This window comes from Megascapheus bottae, chromosome 4 (assembly GCF_031878675.1).
Source record: "Megascapheus bottae isolate mThoBot1 chromosome 4, mThoBot2.hap1, whole genome shotgun sequence".
Taxonomy (NCBI): domain Eukaryota; kingdom Metazoa; phylum Chordata; class Mammalia; order Rodentia; family Geomyidae; genus Megascapheus; species Megascapheus bottae.
In genome coordinates, this window is record NC_143512.1 from 51,268,054 (window position 1) to 51,292,289 (window position 24,236).

Here is a 24,236-nt window from a genome sequence, read left to right on the forward strand (position 1 = left end):
CTGGAGATTAGGCAGTGTGTAAATGCAGTTCCAATGGTTTTAAAAAAGCCTACATCCAATGTTTAGTATTATGTTAAAATTCTATAAATTATCCAAAATAGCAATATAACTCTAATCAAACATAAACATCTTTCTCTCTATCTCTGACATTCTGAACTGGTTCTAAAATATACAGTTCCCATGGTAGCAAGGAGTAAGACAGAACGGGCCTACTAAGTATTTCTTCTGTAATCTGCACTGGGAATTGTTAGACTGGGAAAAAAAATGGCAGGGCACTAGGTTACATACAAACTATTATCCCATTTTCTTATCTTTAATCTTAGTACCTACAGTCTAGGATTTATTCCTTTTATGTTATCAATGAAAGTGATAAATCAACACTTCCCTTTCCATATACCATTTCACATATTTGGAAATCATTAAGTAACCAGTCTTCTTTCATTAATGAAAAAAACCCACAATTATTTAAAATTTTCCCCACACATTTTAATTAACCTTTATACATTTTTTCTTCTGAGATAATCATCTCTTCATTTTCAAAGTATGATTGAAATACTGAGTTTAACACGAAATTCACAAATACTCAAGTGATTTCACTACTTTTTTACCTTAGATTGAAAGACTAGAAGTTACTTAAGTAAAAAGTAACACTACCATCTTGAAATCAATTGTTTAAAACCATATTCTAGTCTTGGGGGTAACAGATCTCAGTCAACAAAGCAACTGAAGTTAAATGCTTTAGGAAGAAAAGAAAGCAATACAGATAGGAAGCATTAGTGAGAAGTCAGCTAGGAAAACTGCTAGGAAAGAACAGCACTGTGAAAATAAATGTCCCAAGCAATCTAACTAAAGGTTTCATTTGCTATTCTGCTGTATATTTATATGCAATCCTTCTGAATTACATAACCTTATAGTGCTCCTTACTGAATCTTCCTAGTCTTAAGAACCGATTCTTTAAAAACAAAATTTCATTACCTCCTTTGCTGCTTCCTTAAATTTAAAAGTATGCTTTCTAAATTAAAAAGTGTTTTCTAGTAATACTAGTTAATATTTAGCTGAGGTACTTTGCAAATAAAAATAATGGTTAACAAAGTTATAACTGCAAAAAGTCCTGTTGAATTTTCTAGAAACAATTTTTTTAAGAAACTTCATGGGAAAAACAGGTTTGAAAGAAATTGCCCCAATGTGAACCACTCAGAAGATGAGGCTCATACTTGTAATCCTAGCTACTCAGAAGGCTGAGATATGAGGATCATGGTTCAAAGCCAGCCCCGGCACTAAAGACCTTGAGATTCATCTCCAGTTAACTACTAGAAAATAGGAAGTGGGGCTGTGGCTCGGTACGGTAGTAGCTGCCTTCAGCTAAAGAGCTCAGGGATGGTGCCTAGGCTCACAGTTCAAGCCCCATAATACACCCCCCCCCCCCCACACACACATACACAATGAGGCTAAAGACATGAAGCAGCATTGATGGGCCAGTGAAACACTGTAAAGTGAACAGGCTCAGTAGAGACAGGGGCTACAGGTCATGAGTTGGGGGCAAGTGTGTGTGTGTGTGTGTGTGTGTGTGTGTGTGTGTGTGAAGCAAATCAATTAGTGAGGTTAGAAAATCTTCCCTAGAACACTAGCTCTTTGAGACATGCTGCCACCATCTAAGCAATAGGTAATCTTGAAGTACAGAGGCATTTTAGCTATCAGTTAACAATTATAAAATTAAAATCCATACATTAATAAGCATTATTTTCACTAGTCCTGAGAGTTGAGCTCAGGGCCTGAGCACTGGCCTTGGGCTTTCTCAAGGCTAGAGTTCTACCATTTGAGCCACAGCACCACTTCTGGCTTTTTTTCTATGTATGTGGTATCAAGGAATAGAACCCCCATCTTTGTGCATGCTAGGCAAGCACTCTATCACTAGGCCAAAGTCCTGGCCCCTTTAATAAGCATTTTTGTCAAGTGTTTTGACTATCAAAACTTAGCAGGGATATTGGCAAGATGGTATTTGTTTAGAATGCTGTTCTATTTTTAAATAAGTCTGATTATTTATCTGTGAAATAGATGTACAAGCACAATCTTGAAGGGTGTTTAGTCTCATGAATAATGATACTGAGAGGCAGCTAGCTCAGCACCTGGAACAAAGAAAGCACCCAAGAAATTGTTTTAAAAAATTATTCTTCAGTATGTTCTTTCAAATATACTAAAGCCAGATTCTTTTTATCTTTATTGGCTGTCCTGAGATTTGAACTCAGGGTGTCTTATTTGGAACTCTACTACTTAAACACACCTGCACCCAAGAAATTCCATTTCTTTCTTTAATTTCTTTCTTTAAGGCATATAATTTTAAGAAATGTTTCCGTGGAAGAAAAAAATTCTCATAAAATAAAATTTAGAGCTGAACACTGGTGGCTCAGGCCTGTAATCCTAGCTACTCAGGAGTCTGAGATCTGAGGATCATGATTCAAAGCCACTCACGCAGGAAAGTCTGTGAGACTCTTACCTTCAATTAACCACTAGAAAACCAGAAGTGGAGCTGTAGATGAAGTGGAAGAGTGCTAACCTTGAGATGAAGAGCTTGGGTACAGCACCTAGGCCCAGAATTCAAGCCCCATGACTGAAAAAAAATTTAGGGAGAAATCAATTCCATCTAAAGTAAAAAAAAAAAAAGTAAAGCTACTGGCACATGTGCAAATGAGAGCTTTCCATATTTCAAGAGGAAATGATTAGGCTGCTTCTGGTGGCTCATGCCTTTAATATTAGCTACTTGGGAGGCCAACCTAGGGAAAAATGTTCACAAGAGCTCATTGGAAAGAGGGGCATGGTGGCTCAAGCCTGTTAGCTCAGCTACGGTGGGATGTGTACACAGGAGGACTGCAGCCCAGGCCAGCCAGGATAATAAGGGGAAGTCCTATCTCAAAATAACCAGAGCAAAAAGGGATGGAGGTGTAGCTTGAGCAGCAGAGCACCTTCAAGCAGATGTGAAACTCTGAGATAAAACCCTAGCACTGTCAGAGGAAGGGGGAAAAAGAGTAATTATCCTATTATAATAGAATCATATGCAAGCCTACCTGGTTTATGAGTCTGTCAGGTAATATCTTCTCTGGAGAAAAAAAACACCTTAGATTTTAAGACTCCATTTACAAAACATAATTATAATGTACCTTAATGCTGATCCAGCTGGTGATATGGTATGTTACAGAGTTTATCAAAAAGCAGATCTATTCAATGGTGTAAGGTTTAATTTGATTAAAACTACATTAAGGTATTTTTTTTTTTTTTGGTGGTACTGGGATTTGAATTTAAGGTTTATCACTTCATAGGCAGACAGGCTACCCCTTGAGCCATTCCTCCACACATAATATTTCATTTAAAACAAAAAAGATCTTATTTCCTTCTTACTTAAGAATGGTATTCTAAGACATGCTACCCAGGCTTCCTGGGCATATCCTCTTTCTCCTCCAGAAATCCTTTGCCTGTAACAATCACAGGCAGCAGAACCACTTACTGGGAGGCAGTACTGAGAAAACTGTAAGGTCTGCAGAAAGGAAACTCCACACAGTTTAGAAGAAGAGGGTTTATTGTGTGAGGGAGAGAGCTTATATAGGGGGAAGGGTGTGGTCACAGCAGAAGTGGATATGACCTCAGAGGATGGAGAAGTACCTCAGATTGGGGGACCTCTGAATGCACCCAGGCATGCCAATTGCCAAGGTTACAGGTGCTGGGTTGGGATTTCTAGGGTGCAGGGGGAGAGAGCCAAGGGAAGAAGTAATTTCTTTCAGGTGGACCTAAATTCCTGCCTTCTGATAGTTATAAAGGGGCACCAGCTCTTTCTGGCTATTTCCTGCTGACAAGGAGCATTGACATTGAGGGTAGAAGGCGGGGATGCTGTCTGTGAACATGCATATGCATCCTAGGATAAAATCCAAAAGAAGTCTTACGAGGAAGGGGTCTCATCTTCTTGAGCTTTACCTTGGTAAGTCCAAGAGAAGAGCAGGCATACCTTGGAGTCATCATCAGTAGAGAAGGGGTAAGAGCAGGAGGAGCCTTTTTACTGTTGAGAGAAGAAACCACTGGGGCTGTCCATTGAGCTAAACTGCAGTGGAAGCAGTCAGCAGGACCTGATGAGGGCCTGTCCACTTAGGATGTAAACCAGACCGATTAAGGGTCTTGAGGAAGATTTGATCCTCAGGTACAATTGCGGGAGAAGGAAAAGGGCTTTGAGGGGCTGAGGGGGCCTCAGATATGGGACAGCAGGGTGAGATTAGAAACGAATGTGAAAAAGGAAAGGTATCTATTCTACATGGGTTGTTGCAGAGCAAGTAAGAAAATCACCTACACCCACCACTGAGATCTGGGAGGGAAAAGACAAGCTGGAATACTCAGGTAACAACGAATAACTGGTTCCCATATCCAAAAGAAAGGATACAAGTAGTTTACCTTATCCAGACAGTGGTCATAGAGTAGGGCAAGCTCTTGCCCAGTGGCCTTCCAGGCCACACTTACATGGTCTGGATGGTCTGCATTGGGTGCTTCTTTCTTGAGGAACCGGAAGGGCAGCAGCCAGGAACTGGCAATTTTTCCTATTACGGGCAGCCTTATCAGCTTTTTTCTGTTCCTTCTGGTTGTTAAAAACCTTAAAGGCCATTCTCACCAGATCTCCTTGGGGGGTTTGCGGGCCATCCTCAGCCTTTGTCAACCTCCTTTTAATATCGAGAGCTGACTGGGAGATAAAATGGGGGTGCAGCTTAATGTAACACTGGGTGCTACTATGGGCAATTGAGAAATTCAGCTGGGTTTTCAGTGGGTCTCTGGGTAACCTTCTTTAGTTTATCATAGTGGACTGCACAGTGGGCTGCCTTCTGCTAACCTTTCCAACATTATTCTGGTAATCCCATTTGGGCTCTTCCCTGGGCACAGCCATTGCTCCTACTGGGAAAGTATTATCTAGGGGGTGGGTTTCAACAGCATGTGCCTGGGCTGCAACCCAAACTCTTTCCTTTTCCTCAGAGATAAGGGTAGAGGACAGGACAGAAAAGGTGGCAAGTTTTAAGAAGCAGGGTTAACTTTACCCAAGTGAAGATTTCAGTGACTCAATCCAGTTGAGTTTGCTTGTTCTGGATACCTCAGGTACCGACTAGATCTAAATCATCATCCAAGTTTTCAAACAAGAATGAATTAGAAAACAAATGCTGGTAATACAACAAACAAACATTAACATACACCCAACAGAGAAGTACTTTCAGATCCTTAGATTATCTGCCAAAAGCCTGTTCTTTGGTAAATAATAGTTGTTGTATCTAAACTAGTTATACATGTCTCAGCTTGCTCCTTAAGGAGGACATTCTACAGTCTCTCCAGAATTAAAAACTTGCTTTATTTGGCACACAACAGTGAAGAGCTCTTACAACATGTGCCAGAGGTAGTCAAGCAGAGCAAGTAGTACAAGCAATTTCTCTCTCTCTCTCTCTCACACACACACACACACACACACACACACACACACAAACACTCCCCCCACCCCCAGCAAAGAGCCGATCTTTCAGTTCCTGTCGACTAGCAGGCCCAATTAATTCACTTTCTGCTTGTTGACTTCTGCAGCTCTTCCTATGTGTATTCAAAGAACAAGCACCTTTGTGGGAGCCATGGCAGTTTGTTTACGCTGAGGAAAATATCGATTATTCTTTTCTGAACTGAGTTGGGCCATAAAGACAAACAATAATAACAAAAAACTTGTTGGCACAGCACGGCAGCATTCCCCCGTCAAGTAACAAGTGGCGCTTGGTCTCCCGGTGAGGGCATCTGGGGAGGTAGGTGAGGTGTGGGCCGGGTGAGCCTGGAGCCCGGCGGGGTGGCTGGGAGGTCCCCCGGCCTGACTTGGGGCCACTACTGGGAGCCCTCTTTTCGCCGCAGTCCAACCTGGGATTCTCCCGCCCCGGCCCTCACCCACCCCGAGCACCCCACCTCGGGCCGCAGAGGCGGAGGGGGAGAAGGGCGGAGACGCCGGTGGTGTCCGGTCCAGACTCCCGGCAACGCCGAGGGGCGGCCTCACCTGCCGCTCCCCGGAAACCCCCGCACCGCCCTAGCCCAGCCCAGCAGTGACCTCGCAGCTGACGTCCCGGGACCCCTGGCTGAGGCGCAGCCGGAAGTGGGCTCGCCGACTTCCTCGCGGCAGACCCGGTCCCCGCGGCCAGCCGGTGGGCGGGGCGGAGAGGGAGGCGGGGCCTTTCGGAGGGCGGAGCGGAGGGCGCGGCTTCCGCCTTCCTGCTTCCGGCCTGGTGGTGAGTTGGGAGTGGGAGTCCCGGGCCCCTGGAATGTGTCCGGGATTCGGGGCGGTTGCTCTCGCGGGGTCCTCGCGCCCGGCACCCACGGCCGAGGAGCGGGCTGAGAGGTGTTTTGGGGCGGTCCTGGGTCGGCTGGGGCTCTCGGCTCTGTGCGCCCTGTCCGGCCCCAGCCCGCGGCGGGACGCGGGGCCTGCGTCTGCCCCTTCCCCTGCCCCGCCGGGGCGCTGGCGCGGGGCTCCGCGGCGAGCGGAGGTCTCGTCTGGAAGGGGTTAGCGGTCGCGGCTGCGGCCCGCGCCCGCGCGAGGCTGTCGGGGAGGCCGGTCCCGGTGGGCTCCTCCGATTCCTGGAAGCGGGGGCGCGCGGGCGAGGCGGAAGTCTGCGGGCGGCCGCCCGGTGTGGCCGGGGCTCGCACCGCCGCGCCGGGACCCTCACCCCCGCGCTGCCCTTTCCCCGGCCCGGGGGAGGAAGAACAGAGAAGTTGTCCCCCCTGCAACCTCGAGAAGGGGCGGCCTGCGGAGAACTTGGTTCTAGTAGTGTTAGGAAATAAGGGCCAGGGGTAGTTAACACCTGAGGCACTTGCTTTTGTCTTCATTGGAGATCGAGAGGCGTGATGTCTGTTGAAAATGTGAAGAAACCGTGTTAAGAGCGTAGCTAAAGCCGTTGGCAGTTTCCGTGATGTGTAACAGGCATGGTTGGTGATTTGTTTGGGTTCTCTTGTGATTTTTCTATCAAGACGCGGATTGTACACTAGACAACAGAAGAATTTCAGGTGTTTGATTTTGCAGTGGTGTACCTAATTGAACGAGAAAATGAACAGAAACTTACATCCTAGGATGCACTCTGCCACTAGGCCAAACTCCCGGCCCGGAAACTTTTTAGTGTAAAAAGTTCAAGCTGAATGGATAAATTGCCCTTAACATCGTGAGTCAGCTTGATTTTGTAAGTCAGTGAACATCATGATTTTATTATTGAAATAAGTAGCAGAATACTTGATTTCTACTGATAGGATCCCCACCTGTGACACCCCTCTCCCAAAGTACTGGGTGGGATATCACTTGAGCCACACCCATCTCTTTATTTTTCAGATAGGATCTTGCATTTTTGCCTGGATCTGTCTCCTGACCAAGATCCTGCCAGTACTTGAGATTCATTCTGTATTCCATACTTGGTTTGTTGAGATGGGGGGGAGGGGGAGGCTGTCTCAGTGAATTTTGCCAGTGATCCTTAGGATATCTGCCTCAGGAGTAGCCGGGATTAGAGGCATTTACCACCACCTCACCCAATTTTGGGTGGGATTTTCTTACTGGACATTTGCAGTTGCAGTAAGCTCAAATTTAGGAAAGTAGGTATTATATTTATAATTGACAGGCAATTTTGCATGTCATTTATATGTTCCAGAGAGAGAGTTTAGAAATTTTCCATTTAAAATTTTACAGTTATCCTGAAAGTTGTGACTTAAGTTTTTTTTTCTTTTATCCATTTCAATTCAACCATTGGATAGAATTTAAACTGCTCAGAAGTATATGATAGAACTAAAGAAGACGACAACCAGGGACCATCTGAAATTGTGATTGGTTCACTGATAATCCCAGGACAAAATTAGAGACTACTACTCAAACATAAGGTAGATGCTTGCTATCCCATTTCCAGGTGCCCCTCTTACCAACTAATGCATAGTACTACTTACAAGTTCTTTTCTTACTTGTAAAATTCTATTTATAGTACTGGGGGTTTCAAGGATGAGAGGACATAAAACAGCACATCCCTTTTTGCTTATACATATTGACATGGATATGAGTACCATCACAGCTCCATTACTGCCTTCTCTTTTTTTCTATTCCTAGAAATAGCTATCACCACTCTTTCTCTAAGAGCATTTCTCATGACCTGTGGCTTGTCCTTTTCAAATATGAAACTTGGTTTGTACCCTTGTTAATAAGTAATGGTACTAAGGGTAGGCCAACAAATGACACAGAATTTAGCTCTTTCCTGAAGTGTTGTATGAAATTCAAAAACCCACAACATAAACTATGTCTTTAACATAGGACACATGTGAAAACACATAATCCTATCATGTAGGCCAAATAATTTGTTTTTCTGTAAATTTACATCTTTATGTCTCATTTTGGTTGTCTTAGCTGAATTATTTTTTCCTAATGGGAAGTACAATTTTTATTAAAATTGTACTAATTCTTAAAAAGAACTCTGAAGGGCCGGGAGTTTGGCCTAGTGGTAGAGTGCTTGCCTAGCATGCACGAAGACCCGGGTTTAATTCCTCGGTACCACATTCATAGAAAAAAGCCAGAAATGGTGCTGAGGCTCAAGTGGCAGAGCTCTAGCCTTGAGAAAGTCCAAGGACAGTTCTCAGGCCCTGAGCTCAAGCCCATGACTGGCAAAAAAAAAAAACAACAAAAAAAACCCCCCAAAATTCTGAAGTAATCATTGTAATTTTGAGTTATTTAGTTGTGTGATATAACATTCTCAGAATTTTATTAATCATATTCTTTCTGTTGTTCCTTTGCCCCCAGTTTCTTAAGACTACTTCCAAGATGTTTGATGTAAAGGCTTGGGCTGAGTATGTTGTTGAATGGGCAGCAAAGGACCCTTATGGTTTCCTTACCACAGTTATTTTGGCTCTCACTCCACTGTTCCTAGCAAGTGCTGTGCTATCCTGGAAATTGGCCAAGATGATTGAAGCCAGAGAGAAGGAGCAAAAGAAGAAACAAAAACGACAAGAAAATATTGCAAGAGCTAAACGACTGAAAAAGGACTGAAGAAATGAACAAGCTCTGCAGATACAGGGGAATCATTTGGAAAATTATGCAGCTTTGGACTCATTAAGTGTTTGGATTGCATCATAGGATTTACTTAGTAAATTAAATCTAATTATATAGAAGAATCATGTTCTGACCTCAATATTATAGTAACTTAGTTTTGTGTGTGAAAGTTGTTGGTATCTATTGACATTATAAGTGCACTGTATCAATCTGAAAATCTAAAATCATAAATGTTCCAAAATCTGAAACTTGTTGTGTGCAGATGTGATTCACAAGTGAAAAAGTGTAATGGGTTGTATTCAAAACATAGACACACTAAAATTACTGTATGGAATTACCTTCAGGCTGTATGAAATGGAAATGAATTTGATGTTGAACTAAAACACTTCTGGTCCCAGGCATTTCAGAAAAGGAATATTCAACTTGCAGTACAGGTTCTTAATCACTGATTTATGATTTGCCATTTTGCAGGTGATGTACTGAAGTGAAACATCCTGTGAAGAATAATGGCTTTATATATGCATTCTATTTAAATAGGTTTAAAATTAGGCCTTGTTCTGGACCAAGGATACAAGTCAGAATTGGTCTGTTTGAGGTAGAAAATCTGTTTTTGCTTCAGGATATACAGTGTATTTATTAATCATATATTTTTATCATTATTGCTAATTGGAATAGAGTCATTTCTGGCCTTTTCAGAGCAAAATGATATTAATCAACGAGAACATCTATTTTTCTGCATTTTTCTGATGTTAGTCTTTGAGACAACTGGTAATCATGAAGACATATGCATTTCTCAACCTAATTTTATAAAGATTTATTTTGATTGTAAAATACCTACTGGATATAACAATTTTTATATTTTTGAACACTGCCATTTTCTTAGATGAGTTGTTGAATAACACTGTTCTAAAGCTTGTACTAAAATGCCAAATGTGATAACCTTAGAATCAGTTTTCTTTTTTGTGTGTGCTAACGAGAGCCGTGAAAAAGTTAAAATGTCATCAGATAATCTGCTAGTTTACATATAGCACTCTTGCTTTTATTTAATACTGTTTTGACTCATTTTGATAACACAAATTTCAACATATTTGTGATCAAAAGTTGTGGAAATTAAAAATTCTGATTCTCTTGAGTTCCCAAGGAGTTACGTCATACTTCCTAAGCAGTTCAGAAAAGCATAAGTTTGAGAAAAATTTTGATTGTATGAACTAGATATGCTATAATTAAAATACTGAGCTAAAAGGTCCTTCAGTTAAACAGAAATACTAGAACTTTTGTCTATTAAACATGGCTTTTCTAAATGCATGCTCCAGTAATTTTACTCACTGCAGTATTTAATAGCTTATATTGTTTTCTGCACCTCTGATAAAGAGTAATTGTCCAAAGCTATTACTTAAAAATGAAACTAGTTATTGAAATAAAATTTGATACGTTTTATAATGCGGTCCTGGATTTTGTCTCTTTTTATGGGTTAGTGGAGAGTAATAAGTTAGGTATGTTAAACAGGTTAGATTTTTCAAAGCTTATAGCTACATATACTTTTAAGTTTAGGACAATTACAAATTTGAGACGCTAAAAATGATAAGGTTTACGGACCAATTTGAAAATACTAAATGCTATTTTTTAGGTTATCAGTTCCTTCTTACTACTTGTGTAATCAACCCGTGGAAACTAAACATTGAATTTAACTTGAATAGATAGGTTATTCTGATCTGTGATATGCATTTTATGTTTAGCATTGAAATTATTGGGCCATTGGCTCCATGAGTCTGCAGAGCTACATGTTCTACCTTGCTCCTCCCTTCTCTGGGCCTCGGCAGTGTTCTTCCCCCCGTCCCAAGGCTCTACCACTTGAGCCACAGTGCCATTTTCAGCATTTTTTGTGTGTGGTACTGAGGAACCTGAGACTTTGTGCTACCACTAGGCTACATCCCTGGCCCATGCCTTCTTTTTGAGAGAAGCCTCAATCTCCTGTTTCTTTCTCTGTCTCCTAACACTAGGATTATAGGCATGCACCACCATCCCTATCTTGCAGAGCACATTTAAAAACAACAACAAATAGGTTAAGATACATCTCAAATAGGTTTTGGTGTCTGTAAGGCAAGTTATTCATCGAAATAGTTTATGTGTGCTCTTTTATGGTCACATTTGTAGAATAAGTAAAAGTACTGAAGCAGAGTTTTTGGTTTTTGTAAGTCCTGGGGCTTGAACTCAGGACCTGGGGACTATCCTTGAGCTCTTTTGCTATCCTACTTGGAACCACAGCTCCACTTGCGGTTTTGTGGTGGTAAGACTCATAGATTTAACTGCCTGGTCTGGCTTTGATCAGAGATCCCCAGATCTCAGCCTTCTGAGAAGCTAAAATTACATGCGTAAACCACTGGTGCCTGGCTAGGATAGAGTTTAGTTCTGTGGTTTCTCAGGTTCTGTTGTGAGTTAAAAGGTAGTTATGTAATATATTTTTCCCCCTAGCAATACTGGGGTTTGAGCTCCAGGATTTGTACTTAAGCCACATTTTTAGTTATTTTTTCAGATATGATCTTGCATTTTTGCCCTGGGCTAGCCTTGTAGCACAGTCCTATCTACATCTCCCATGTAGCTGAGATTACAGCTTTGTAACACCATCTCCAGGTCATTGGTTAAAATCAGATCCTCCATCTCCTGAGAGGCTGAAATACAGGTGTAAATCCTTTGTATTTGTGCATATATGGGGAATAAAATAGAGAACAATGAGGTTGGGGATTCTCTTTTCTCATTGTAGCACTAATGTTGAAAGAATTGTTTATTATCCATAACACTGCTTTCAAAATATGCCTCTAATTAATACTAAAATTCTGAAAACTATCCAGTAGCAATCTCCAGTCTGCTTGTAACAGTTTACCTAAAATAGAGGTTAAAATGTCACACTTTTGAGCCACAGTATTATGTAACATTACCCCAAAAGAAATGTTACTAACTCTTGGAATGTTAACTCCTCTATTATTTACAGTAAGGATATTAGAAATATGTTTTGCAAGCCGTGACCTGGAAGCCCAATATTGAAATAATTTTTAAAAGTGCCACACCCTTCCTTCTTCATTACAAGGTAAAGCAAAGTGACAAGGGGTACTTTACATTTTATGTTTCTAAATTAGGAAATTTGATTTTACTTAGGAATGATTATGTTTATGTTTGTATCTGGTTATAGGATCAGTCTTACTGATTTCATTATTGAAAGGATAAGTTCTGCATTTCTCAAGCATATTGCAAGAGATTCTACCATCAGATACCAAAAGCTTTCTTTAATATATAATGTAAATCTTTTAAATTGATTTACCTTCATGCTTTTATTTCCAAAGAAGATAACAGTTTGAAAAAGGATAGACTGAATAAAGCAAGTTATATTGTAAATAATGTGGTTAATGAGAGCATTATGAACATCAATGCTGGGCCAGGTGCTGGTGGCTCACTCCTGTGATCCTAGCTGCTCTGGAAACTGAGATCTGAGGATCTCAGTTCAAAGCCAGCTTGGGCAGCAAAGTCCATGAAAATCTTATTTCCAATTGACCACCAGAAAGCAGAGCTGTGGCTCAAGTAAAAGAGCACTAGCCTTGAGCATTAAAGCTCAGGGACAGCACTCAGGCCCAGAACTAGCCCATACACACAGACACACAAACAAATTTGGGCAAGCCTACTTAAGAAATGAATGGCAGCTAGAAAATCTAGGCAACAAGAATGGAAAAGGATTACTTCTTCCATTTTTGTTGCTTCTTAATTTCAAATAGCTAAGGCACAGCTGGGTTATGTGATTAAGCCCTGGAACTAGAAATATTCTTTGCACTTGAGAAGTCTATGTAATATTAAGCCAACTATAAAACCAAAAATATGCTATATGTAGCAATAGGAAGCCACAAAGGATTAGCCCTAAGTATGTACTTCGATATATATGATATTCGTTTGTTATGTCAACAAGAACAGTTTTACTTTGAGATGCACACGTTTTAAATAAGTTTTAAGTCTTTTTTTTTTTTTTTTTTTTGCCAGTCCTGGGCTTGGGCTGAGGGCCTGAGCACTGTCCTTGGGTTTTCTCAAGGCTAACACTCTACCACTTGAGCCATAGCACCACTTCTGGCTTTTTTCTATGTATGTGGTTCCAAAGAATTGAACCTGGGTCTTTGTGCATGCTAGGCAAGCACTTTACCACTAAGCCAAACTCCTGGCCCCTTAAGTCTTTTTTTGAAAAGATAGCTTAAAGGTGATTTCATAATAAATTTTAAAATGTCAAAAATATAACTTTTTAAAATGAAGAATAGTGGCAAAGCTAACATTTCAATATTTGGGTTCTGTTCTGCATGTATCTGCTGTTAAGGCTATGATTGAAAGTTATTTAGAACAACAAATCTTATTAGGCCAAAATGATAGTTGATCTTTTTATGTGGGACATTTAAGTCTGCTCAAATATCACCTATCATTGTACCCAGTGACCTACACATGGGTGGATCAAAAATTTCTATTCTCAAAGTCATCTGGACAATGCATGCTTTACTAATAATGAGCCAGTATTACCATCCTACTTCAGCATATGGCATTTCCCACAGAGGTTCTTGGCTAAGGTTTTTCCTTTGCTACATTATGTAAAGCAGATATTTTAAAATGAAAACTAAAAATTAAAATTAATGTAAATTCTGCCATATGCTAAGATATTTGAAAACAGACTACATGACAAACATTTGCAAAAGATGTATATAGAATGCAATTAATAAGCTGATAAATTTAGCAGTACAAATGCACTAGTGTGTCAAAACATACATAATTTCCTTGCAGTCTAAGATATAAGACTCTTAATCTCAAATCATAAACTAATTATACTATAAATTATATTTCCTTTTATATTATCTAGTGGGTACTTCTTGTTTTGCCTCTATGATAAAATGTGCCATTGCTTTGTAATGATATAACAAGCCAGAACTGTTTTAAGGACTGGAACACTAGGCTAATTTTGTCACTTGATTAATATATATATATATATATATATATATATATATATATTTTTTTTTTTTTTTTTTTTTTTTTTGCCAGTCCTGGGCTTGGGCTCAGGGCCTGAGCACTGTCCTTGGACTTTCTCAAGGCTAGAGCTCTACCACTTGAGCCTCAACACCACTTCCGGCTTTTTTCTATGTATGTGGTACCGAGGAATCGAACCCAGGTCTTCATGCATGCTAGGCAAGCACTTTAACCACTAGGCCAAACTCCCGGCCCTTTGATTAATATATTTTCTAAAATAGTTATATGTTTCTGGAGTGTATGTTTTAGACAATTACAACATTTACTTGCTCATAAGTAAAAGTTTTAATGCAGCTGGGTGCTGTAGGTTCACACCTGTAATCCTAGCTACTCAGGAGGCTGAGATCTGAGGATTATGATTCAAATCCAGCTGTGGCAGGAAAGGCCAAGAGACTCTCATCTTCAGATAAGTCTTATCTTAACCACTAGAAAACTAGAAGTGGTGCTGTAGCTCAAAGTGGTAGAGTGCTAGCTCTGAGTGGAAAAAGCTCAGGGACAGAATCCAGCCATGTGATTAAGCCTTACAACCAGCAAAGAGAGAGAGAAAGAGAGAGAGAGAGAGAGAGAGAGAGAGAGAGAGAGAGAGAGAGAGAGAGAGAGAGAGAGAGAGAGAGAGAGGGAATTAATGTATGTATGAATTAGGAAGCCAAGGATTTCCTAATACAGGTTAAGACATAAAAACTGGCTAATTCATTTAAATGTTTATCAACCACTTATTATATGCTAAACACTGAAAAAAAATCACTGTATTAAAATAACAAAAACTGGGTTGTCCAAATCTAGGAAATACATTAACCTCAAAAAATATATTTATCTTGTTTGTGAAGTAATACACCTTCCATCTGGTGAATATAATGTAACCCTTCTATTAATTACAATAAAAATTATATGAAAAAATATATTTATCTTTTTTTTTTTGCCACCACAAAGGTTTGAATTCAGGGCCTAATGCTTGCTTCGCAGGTTTTTTTTTTTTTTTTTTTTTTTTTTTTGCCAGTCCTGGGCTTGAGCTCAGGGCCTGAGCACTGTCCTTGGACTTTCTCAAGGCTAGGGCTCTATCACTTGAGCCTCAGAACCACTTCCGGCTTTTTTCTATGTATGTAGCACTGAGGAATTGAACCCGGGTCTTCATGCATGCTATGCAAGCACTCTACCAACTAGGCCAAACTCCCGGCCCCTTGCTTGGCAGTTTTTTACCACTAGAGCCATACCTCCAGCCTAGGTTTTTGCTGGGCAATTGGACATGCAGTCTTGTGGACTTTAGGTTGGCTACAAACCTCAAGTACCTGGATATCAGATTTGAGAGTAGTTAGGATTATAGGCACGCGTCACCAGTTCAATGGCTAAAATTAAATTTTTATATGACTTCCCATTTTTCTTCAATATACAAGCCACTAAATCTCAGTTATGAATGGAATTTCATTTTGCCTTGAAAACACTCCTGTTTTATTCTTTAGAGAGTGATTTTCTCATGAACCCCAATTACCATCCCATCTCTCTCTTTTCTGTCCTTTCAGGTTTTTGTGATTGATTTTCTCCTGTTAGTTTGATTTCTTTCAAAAGCTGCATTTGTCCCATCTTTGCATTAAGGTCTCTATGGTTTCTTTGTTATTATCTAAGTTTTATTTTTACATAATTTGTAATTTGTCTATGTTAATAGTGTAGTCCTTTGGAATCTCTAAGATGTATCTGTGAGTTGTTCCTGTTATGCCTTCACAGTCACAGGCATAGCACCTTAGGATAGTAATCAAAGAAGGGAAAACAACTGTAAGCACATTCATAAACAAAGATAACCAAGTCCTGGATAGGATTCAAGTCTAAAAGCATTTAGGCCATGCCATGCTAAAAGTAAAACTCAGGCTGAATGGAATACACAGTGTAGATCAACAAAATACAAAGTAATCTACTTTTTTTTTTTTACTACTTTTGTTAAAATGTAAGTTTTCCACAGTACATTCATTGGGTGTGTTTCTTGTCACCTTGTGGCATCCAGGATCCTGGCTGGAAAGTTTTACCAGTGCTGGTGGGAGCCTCGGAGGGTTTTTCCTTTCCAAAATGTGGAGCAGAGGCATGCCCTTTGATTTCAGTTTGCATGGGTGGAGGCAAGAGCTCTTCCTTCATCTCTTTGTTGAGCAGTTTTTCTTTGTCGTAAAACTCTTGGCTTTTTCTTTTTATTTCTTTTCTATATTTTTCATTCTTTAGTATTTCCTGCACACGTTTATAAATGGAATAAATTAAAATTCTAAACAAACACCAAAAAGAAAGTTATAATAAGTCAACAAAGATATAAAAGTGAAATCTGCACTGTATTTGAATTATACAATATACATAAGAGTTCAGTATAAAAATGTCCATAATTTTATGAGATAACAGAAAAATGAGAGAAGACCACAGAATAGAAATATTTACTTAGTCCAGGAGTAAAACAAAAAATTTAGCATTAACTACTATATAAAAGTATTTTAAGACCCTCTATGAAATATTTTCTAGGTATAACTTTATCTTGCCATATAGTGCATTAGTAGCTACTTCCCTGCTGCATAAGAGAATCTATGATAGTCTTAGAAAGGTACTCCTGCCTGCCACACTTTCATTGTGGGAATTAAAAGCATGAATGAATGCCAAGGCTGGCTCTGTAGTGGCTGATTCAAGCACCACTTATTTCCCTTCCTCTAGGTGGTTCTGGTGGAGGAAGACAGGAATGCAGAGTTCAGAATGCCACAGACATTAGCTCCAGGGAGACTTTGCTAAGGAAACGCTTCTTCAAATCAGTGCAAACTATTTGTTCAGTGGAGTTGTTTTTCAGATTTGTTCTTCTGACTAGAACAATCTATACTAACATTACAATTTATCTATTTTTATTGCTGTGTTTCATTGAATGTAAGACTATCACTTAAGCATTATTATTAGGTGAACCACCAAAAAAGATTCTGGGGTAAGATGGCAGAATAGAAGGATATCCTTCATGGGACTCTGAGTGGCAAGAGTCAGGGGGAGAGGAACTCAATTCCATAAATATAAATTCTGGAGATAACATACCAGCAGTCCTAGCCACCATTCTTACAAGCTTTAAATCCAGTATGGAGACTGATCTAAACATGACTCCTGCAGGCTAAGCTAGTTTTAGAAAAGAAATCCTTGTATCACAAATCATCTCTCAGGAATATAATCAGGAACCATCTTGAAAAATAAACTATTGTTGGGAACTAAGCTATTCTGGGGATCAGAAAACATGAAACAATCAAAACTCAGGGCCTCAGAGTTTCACAGGAGACCCTGGGCTAAATGGGTGAAAAGCCACAAAAGATAGTTGTGGAGGAGAGAGTTGGCATTGAGCTGGAGAAGTTTGAGAAAAGTGGAGGGCAACCTAGTCCAGTCCTCTGTAGCAAAGGGCAAGACCAGTTTTTGTTTTGTTTTGTTTTTCTGGTTGTTGTGGGGCTTGAATTCGGCCTGGGCACTGCCCCTGAACTCTTCAGCTCAAAGCTACTGTCCTACCCCTGGGCCTGGGTGTTGTCCCTGAGTTCTTTAGCTCAAGGTTACCACCTTATCCCTTGAGCCACAGAGCCACTTCTGGTCTTCTGGTGGTTAATTGGAGATAAGAGTCTCTTGGTTTTTAGTGTCTAGGCTGGCTTTGAACTGCAATCCTCAGATCTCAGCCTCCTGAGTAGCTAGGATTATGTGGCTTAATACTGGGGCCAGGTCTGACGGCATAAGACTGAGATGGGCAGATATGGACATTATCACCCTCCTATGCTGAGTGCAGAACTGTCATCTGATAGCTTCAATAGCTCTTTGGGGATGTTAGGGATAGACCATGGCTTGGACAGTTGCCATGCTGCTGGGTGTACAAACTGAGTCCTTCTGGAACAGCTACTTTACCTACATACTACTGAAAATCATCGAGGCTAATGACAGCACTAAATGTACATTAGAAAACCAAAAAGAATAAAAAAATAAATCCCCCAAACTTGCCAAGTACCTACAATCCTACCATAGCCATCCTAATCCTTAACTCAAAGTAGGCCAAAGTACCAAGCAAACAATTCAGGGCAGGACCGAGGCTACTTATAGCATCTACCACTTGAGCCTCAGCACCATTTCTGGCTTTTTTCTATGTATGTGGTACCGAGGAATCGAACCCGGGTCTTCATGCATGCTAGGCAAGCACTTTAACCACTAGGCCAAACTCCCGGCCCCAGATGCTTCTTTCTTTTCAAACTTTCTTATCAATCACTTTAACCTTTATTAATTTTAACCTTTTTTGGGAGGGGGTCAGTTATGGGACTTGAATTCTGGGCCTGGGTGTTGTCCCTGAGCTCTTCAGCTCAAGGTCAGCTCTACCCCTTGAGCTACAGTACCACTTTCAGTTTTCTGGTGGTTAATTGGTGATGAGTCACAGATTTTAGTGCCTAGGCTGGCTTTGCACCACAGTCCTCAGATCTCAGCTTCCTGAATAGCTAGGATTACAGGCGTGAACCACCACGCCCTGCTTAATTTTAACGTTTTATCCTGCGTTGCTGTGGTCTCTTTCTTTTCTATGGTTATTGGTGGTGCAGTTGTTTTCTCATGTAGTTGTTAGTGTAGTTTTTCTCTTTTCTGAAAGAAACTAAAGATGGAGCTGTTAAGAGAAAGCTGCTAAGAAGACCCTTACATAACAGTGAAAGCAAGATTCATCCCTATAGAGGAACAAATCTCAACATAAGAACATGAGAAGTATAAAAAAAAAATCAAGATTTTTATTCAATAATGGAATCAAAAGATATTAAAATGTATAAAATGCCAGACAGGGCTGCAGTGTAGCTCAGTAGCAAAATGCCTGCCTGGGATTCAATCCCTAATACCAAAAGACAAAAGACAAATGTGGTAAAAATTAAAAATGCAAAAGAATTAAAAAATGGTTTCATAAAATAATCAATGTATTTAAAGAAGAAAAAATGAATTAAGTAAAATGCTTATTGAGTTAAATGTGACAAAACAGAATAAGAAGAGCAGTTCAACAAAGCAATATAGATTCTAGGAAATGAAAAGTTCAAAAACTCAAACATCTCAGGTGGAAGGCTCATTAAGGGACTAGATCAAGTAGAAGAAAGTGTATTAGGGTTTGGAGACAAGGTTGATACCATATTCAGATGGCTTATGCTTATAAGTCTAAGTACTTAGGAGACTGAGACACAGAAGATTGTGGTTCGAGGTTAAAAACAGCCAGGGCAGAAAAATATGAGAAGTCTATATCCAAAAACCTGTAAAATGCTGGAATGAAGTGGAAGAGCACCAGTTGTAAACATAATAAAAATATGAGGGAAAGTTTTAGGCCCTGAGTTCAAATCCCTGCACAAAAACAAAAAGCATAGATTAAAACAATTGGAAACAGGGAACACAATATATCACAAGATCCATTTATGTTATAATTAAAGAAAACAGACCTATGAATATTTGGTATAGATCAAGAAGCAGAGGACCAAGTTAAAGGTAAAGGAAACAATATCAGAGCATTTGTAAAATCTTGTTAAAAAATATATGGTTACCAGACATTGAGGCATTTAGAACACTAAATAGACCATAAAAGGACTGGAAGCTCGCTTTACCTCATATTATAGTATACAACTAAAAGTATAGTGAAGACAAAGAATATTGGAAGCTGTAAGAAAAACTCGTAAGTCATTTATAAAGATAAACACATTAGAATAACAGCAGATTTTTTTTTCCCCAGTGGAAAGTCTAAAAAGCCTAGGAGAACATGAAGGGATTTATTTCAACTCCTGAAAAAAAAATAACTAACAACCTAGATTGTTGATTCCAGCAAAGTCATCATTCAGAATTGAAAGACAAGCATAAATTCCAGCATTTCAGATATACTGAAAGAAAATCTTACATGCAGAGGAAGAAGTAAGACAAATACAATCATGAAAGCAGAGGAATGAAGAAATCTCATTAGAAATGTAGACAAGAAAATGAAATTAGGATTGAAGCAAAACGCAGTAAATCATCAAAACTCCAAGACAAATATGGAGAACACATAAGCAATATTGTTCAAAGGAAACAGAAGGGCTGGGAGTATAGCCTAGTGGTAGACTGCTTGCCTGGCTTTTTCTGTATATGCAGTACCCAGAAGTGGTGCTATGACTCAAGTGGTAAGAGTGCTAGCTTTTCGAATGCTCAAGAACAGTGTCTAGGCCCTGAGTTCAAAGCCCCAGGCCTGGGAAAAACAAAGCAAAACAAAACAGAAGTAAACAGAATGACAAAAACCTTCTAATAATAGTCCTTGAATGTAAAGAGTTTATACTCTAGAATTAACAGAGACAGTATACTTAGGCTGATTGGATTAGAGAAGACTTAATAATAGTTGCCTGAAATTCATTTTCCTCACCAAGTACATATATAGGCTGAAAAGACTGAAAATAATACCCAAACAAATGGAATCTGAAAGTAAGAAGTAGCTATACACATATCTAACAAAATAGATTTCAATCTAAAATTGGTATGAAGAGACTATGAAGATAACCACATGGTGACAAAGGGAACAAACCACCAAGATGATGTAATGCTTGTAAATATTATTGACTTTATGTTGGACCACCCAATTTTATAGAACAAATACTATAGGACCAAAAGGGGAAGATGGGCCCAAATATGGTAATATTGGATTATGCTTTTACCAATAGACAATCTACACTTAATCAATAAACATCTGAGTTAAATTATAGGCCAAATGGACTTATCAACATCTATATAATATTATACTCAACATTAGCAGAATAAGCATTGTTTTCATTAGCATAGAGACCCTTTTCCAAAATGGATATTTAAGGTCACAAAGAAAGTTTTAATAAATATCACAAAACTGAAACAATTTGTTGTATATTCTTAGAATATACTAGATCTAGAAATCAATAATAGAAACTATGCAAACATATGGAAATTGAGCAATGTATTTTTGAACTAACAGTGGGTCATCCAAGAAACTGGAAACACAGTATATCAGGCCCTGTGGGACACAGGGAAAGCAGTTCTAAAATTGGAAGTTTATAGCTATGGGAATTCACATTGAAACAAAAAACAACACAAACAAACAAATAAAAATCCCAAAGAACAAACTAAACTTGCAATTAGTAAATGGAAAGGAATAATAGTGGTCAGGGAAGAAATAAATAGAAACAAAAAGAACCAATGAAACAAAGAATTAGTTTATTGAAAAGATAAAAAAAATTGTCAGACTCTGAGCTAAACTAACCAAAGGAAAGAAAGAAGACCCAAATAAACTAGATTGTAAAAAAATAAAAATAAGGATAGTAAAATACCACTTAAATTCATGGGGCAGAAAAGACATCTGATACTCTGAAAAGGGAAAAAAAAGTGTATCTTAAAAGCATGAAATATAGTAATTATATATTTTATCTTTATTAAAATTCCTTTTCCATCCTAAATGGATGAAAAATGTCAAATTTCTTGACAATCAGTATTTTCTGGCTTTTCTTTAAGAACATATGTCATTTATAATGTGAAGATTAGAATGTTGAAGTAACTGACTAGTATCTGACAACATCGACAAAAACAAGTTCTTTCAAGTATTTTTAAAATTTGACACTTAAAAAAATGATAAGAGTCCGCCAGTGAGCCACAAAGGGTAAGTGATTTCTTAACACCTAGCTTGGAGCCTGAGGAGTTGTGGGGATGACAGGACTCTCCATGATTCTGAAAGTTCTATGTGTTTTCATGGAAATTTTTATTCATATATTTTCTATTCATTAGCCCTTAACTCATCAAAATGTTATTCCATGAGATATTTGAAGTTGAAGGCACCATGTAACAGCCTATTTAATGAGCTTAAAGAGTTTTTCATTCTCTTCTTTTTTTGAGAAAGATACAAGAATTTTTTCTCTTTTCTTTTCTCTCTAGAAAGGCAAATAATCATATTCTATATAGTGATTCAGACTATGAAACAAATCTTTGGAAAAGACCAAGAAATAAGACAGAAGTCTGTGTTTGGAGATTGACCAATACAATTTCTCTCTCTAGGTTTCTTCTGTTTCAGAGCTTATTTAATCACCATATGCCACACAACCTTTTGGAGTTTCAGTTCCTTTATCTGAAACTTGGAATAAAATTAATTTAAAACTATGTTGCTGGGTGCTAGTAACTCAAGCCCATAATCCTACTTACTCAGGAGGCTGAGATCTAAGAATACCTATTCAAAGCCAGCCTGGTCTGGAAAGTTGGTGAGACTCTGATTTTTAATTAACCACCAAAAAGATGGAAGTAGAACTGTAGCCAAGTGCTAGCCTTGAGCAAAAATAGCTCAGGTACAGAGCCAAGGAATCTGAGTTCAAGTCCCAGAACTAGCACAGAAAACAAACCAAAACTAGAGAAAACCCTAGCATGTCTCCTAAGGTTGTTGACAATTTGCTACATGGTGATTATCTTTTTATAAATCTATAGTGCCAATTGGAAATATCTTTTTTCCACTTTGTTCTACTTACCAATCTCTAGAGTTCTGGTAAAGGATAATAGGTGTACAAAGATTATAGAGTCTTTCATTTTGGAATGTAAGCTAAACAGTACTATTGGTTTGTAAGCAAGTGTCTTTTGTATGTGACTGTGTTTATGTTATTTATACCTCAGATACTCTCACATATACTCTTCACATTGTATGTTAGGTCCTGTGAAAACCTCTCCAATAGTGAGTGACTAAGAACATGGGCTCCGAAGCCAGACTGTCTGCAATACAAAGCCTCCAATGTGACTAGTGGGGCACCACACTGGAGAGCAGCACAGGTACAAAATGTTTCTATCACTGTAAAAACCCTCAGTAAGAACATGCTGCTCTAAATTGATTGCAGTAAAACTCAAACCTCCAAAAGGTTGAGCTGATTTACATGTCAATTAATAGTCTTTCAAAGAGAAAAAAAAAAAAACCACCACACACTAGTCCAATGTTTATCATGTCAGCAAGAAGTAAAGAATTGTCAAGAGAAGTGGAACCAGAAATAACTGAATTAACAAGGGCTTTACCCTGGTCATTATAAAGTGTCTGAAGAGTTAAACGAAAAACAACCAGCAAGAAGGAAGAACCAGGTACCAGGGATTCATATGTGCAATCTTAGCTATTCCAAGAGACTGAGATCTGAAGAATCACGTTCAAAGTCATTCCAGGCAAGAAAGTCCAAGACTATCGGTAAAATCATCAGCAAAAGAAATCAGGATGTAAAACTGGCTTAAATGGTAGTGTACCACCTGAGTAAGCAAGTCAAGGAAGCACAAACCCTGGTACTGGTAGTGTGTGGGGAAGAAGTAAAGCAATTCTAACAAGGACATGGAACTAAGTGGAACTTGTAGAGGAAAAAATATATATACATAGCATGAAAAATATATAGTGTGAAAATATAATGTATAGCATGAAAAATTAAGTGGAGTGCTTAAACTCCACAATGGGAGAAAATAACTGAATTAGATTAGTGACTGGATACTATGGAAACAAAGCAATGTAAAATATACAAATAGAGATGAGAGATTTTTTTTTTTTAAGTGAACAGAGTCTCGCGAGCAATGAGACAATATTAAGTGGTCCAACATACAAGTAACTGGAGATACACAAAGAAAAGGAAATAATGACTGAAAACATCCATGCAAGTAAAGTATTTGTAGATCACAAAAGCTTAATAAACTCCAATCAGAGTAATCATAAAAACTAAGGCAAGTCAAAATCAAATTGATAAAAAACTGATAAACATTCTTTTTTAATTTTATTTTTAAAAATTATTATTATAAAGGTGATAGTGTGCAAAGGGTTGCAACTACATAAGTCAGGTAATGCACACATTTCTTTTTGGACAATGTCATCATCTCTTCCTTGAGAAATTCTTAAAGTACAGAAAAAAGACATGTTCATACAAGGGAGAAGAAACATCTCTGGGTTGCAATGCAAGCTAGAAGGACATGAAGAGAATTAAGGACATCATCCACAGAGTCATTAGTGTTGGGCACTGCTAGATACTGGATGTCCTAGAACTCCATGTCCTATTCTAGATCCATTGAGCCTATGGGAGCCATCATTACTCTTTGCAGTGTGAGTACTGCTTAGGACTTTGAAACTTACCGTGACTTATGATAACAGTACTCTTTCTCATTACCTTCCCACTTCTGT

General features: G+C 38.9%; 2 protein-coding genes across 6 annotated transcripts in view; one reads left to right on the forward strand and one right to left on the reverse strand.

Annotated features, from left to right (window-relative positions):
• The first annotated feature begins 6,252 nt into the window (after positions 1 to 6,252).
• Positions 6,253 to 10,483, forward strand: Smim15 (small integral membrane protein 15). Of its 5 annotated transcripts, none has more exons than XM_090331899.1 (3): positions 6,253 to 6,272; positions 7,777 to 7,899; positions 8,804 to 10,483. In XM_090331899.1, exon 3 carries the CDS (start codon positions 8,825 to 8,827, stop codon positions 9,047 to 9,049), a length of 225 nt encoding a protein of 74 aa, XP_090188025.1. In that variant the 5' UTR covers positions 6,253 to 6,272; positions 7,777 to 7,899; positions 8,804 to 8,824; the 3' UTR covers positions 9,050 to 10,483. The 5 variants fall into 5 exon arrangements, with proteins under 5 accessions (XP_090188025.1, XP_090188027.1, XP_090188026.1 ...); XM_090331900.1 differs by lacking the exon at positions 6,253 to 6,272 and adding an exon at positions 6,362 to 6,382; XM_090331898.1 differs by lacking the exon at positions 6,253 to 6,272 and adding an exon at positions 6,749 to 6,966.
• Positions 10,484 to 15,253: 4,770 nt separating this feature from the next.
• The window catches only part of Ndufaf2 (NADH:ubiquinone oxidoreductase complex assembly factor 2), a 101,936-nt gene continuing 92,953 nt past the window's right edge, over positions 15,254 to 24,236 (reverse strand). The window contains exon 4 of the mRNA XM_090331905.1: positions 15,254 to 16,303. Within this exon, the coding sequence (XP_090188031.1) occupies positions 16,052 to 16,303 (252 nt within the window). The 3' untranslated portion in view covers positions 15,254 to 16,051. The remainder of the gene's footprint in view (positions 16,304 to 24,236) is intronic.

Bases quoted from the DNA above. Each gene is read 5' to 3' on its own strand.
- Smim15 (XM_090331899.1), top strand. From the start codon at position 8,825: ATGTTTGATGTAAAGGCTTGGGCTGAGTATGTTGTTGAATGGGCAGCA.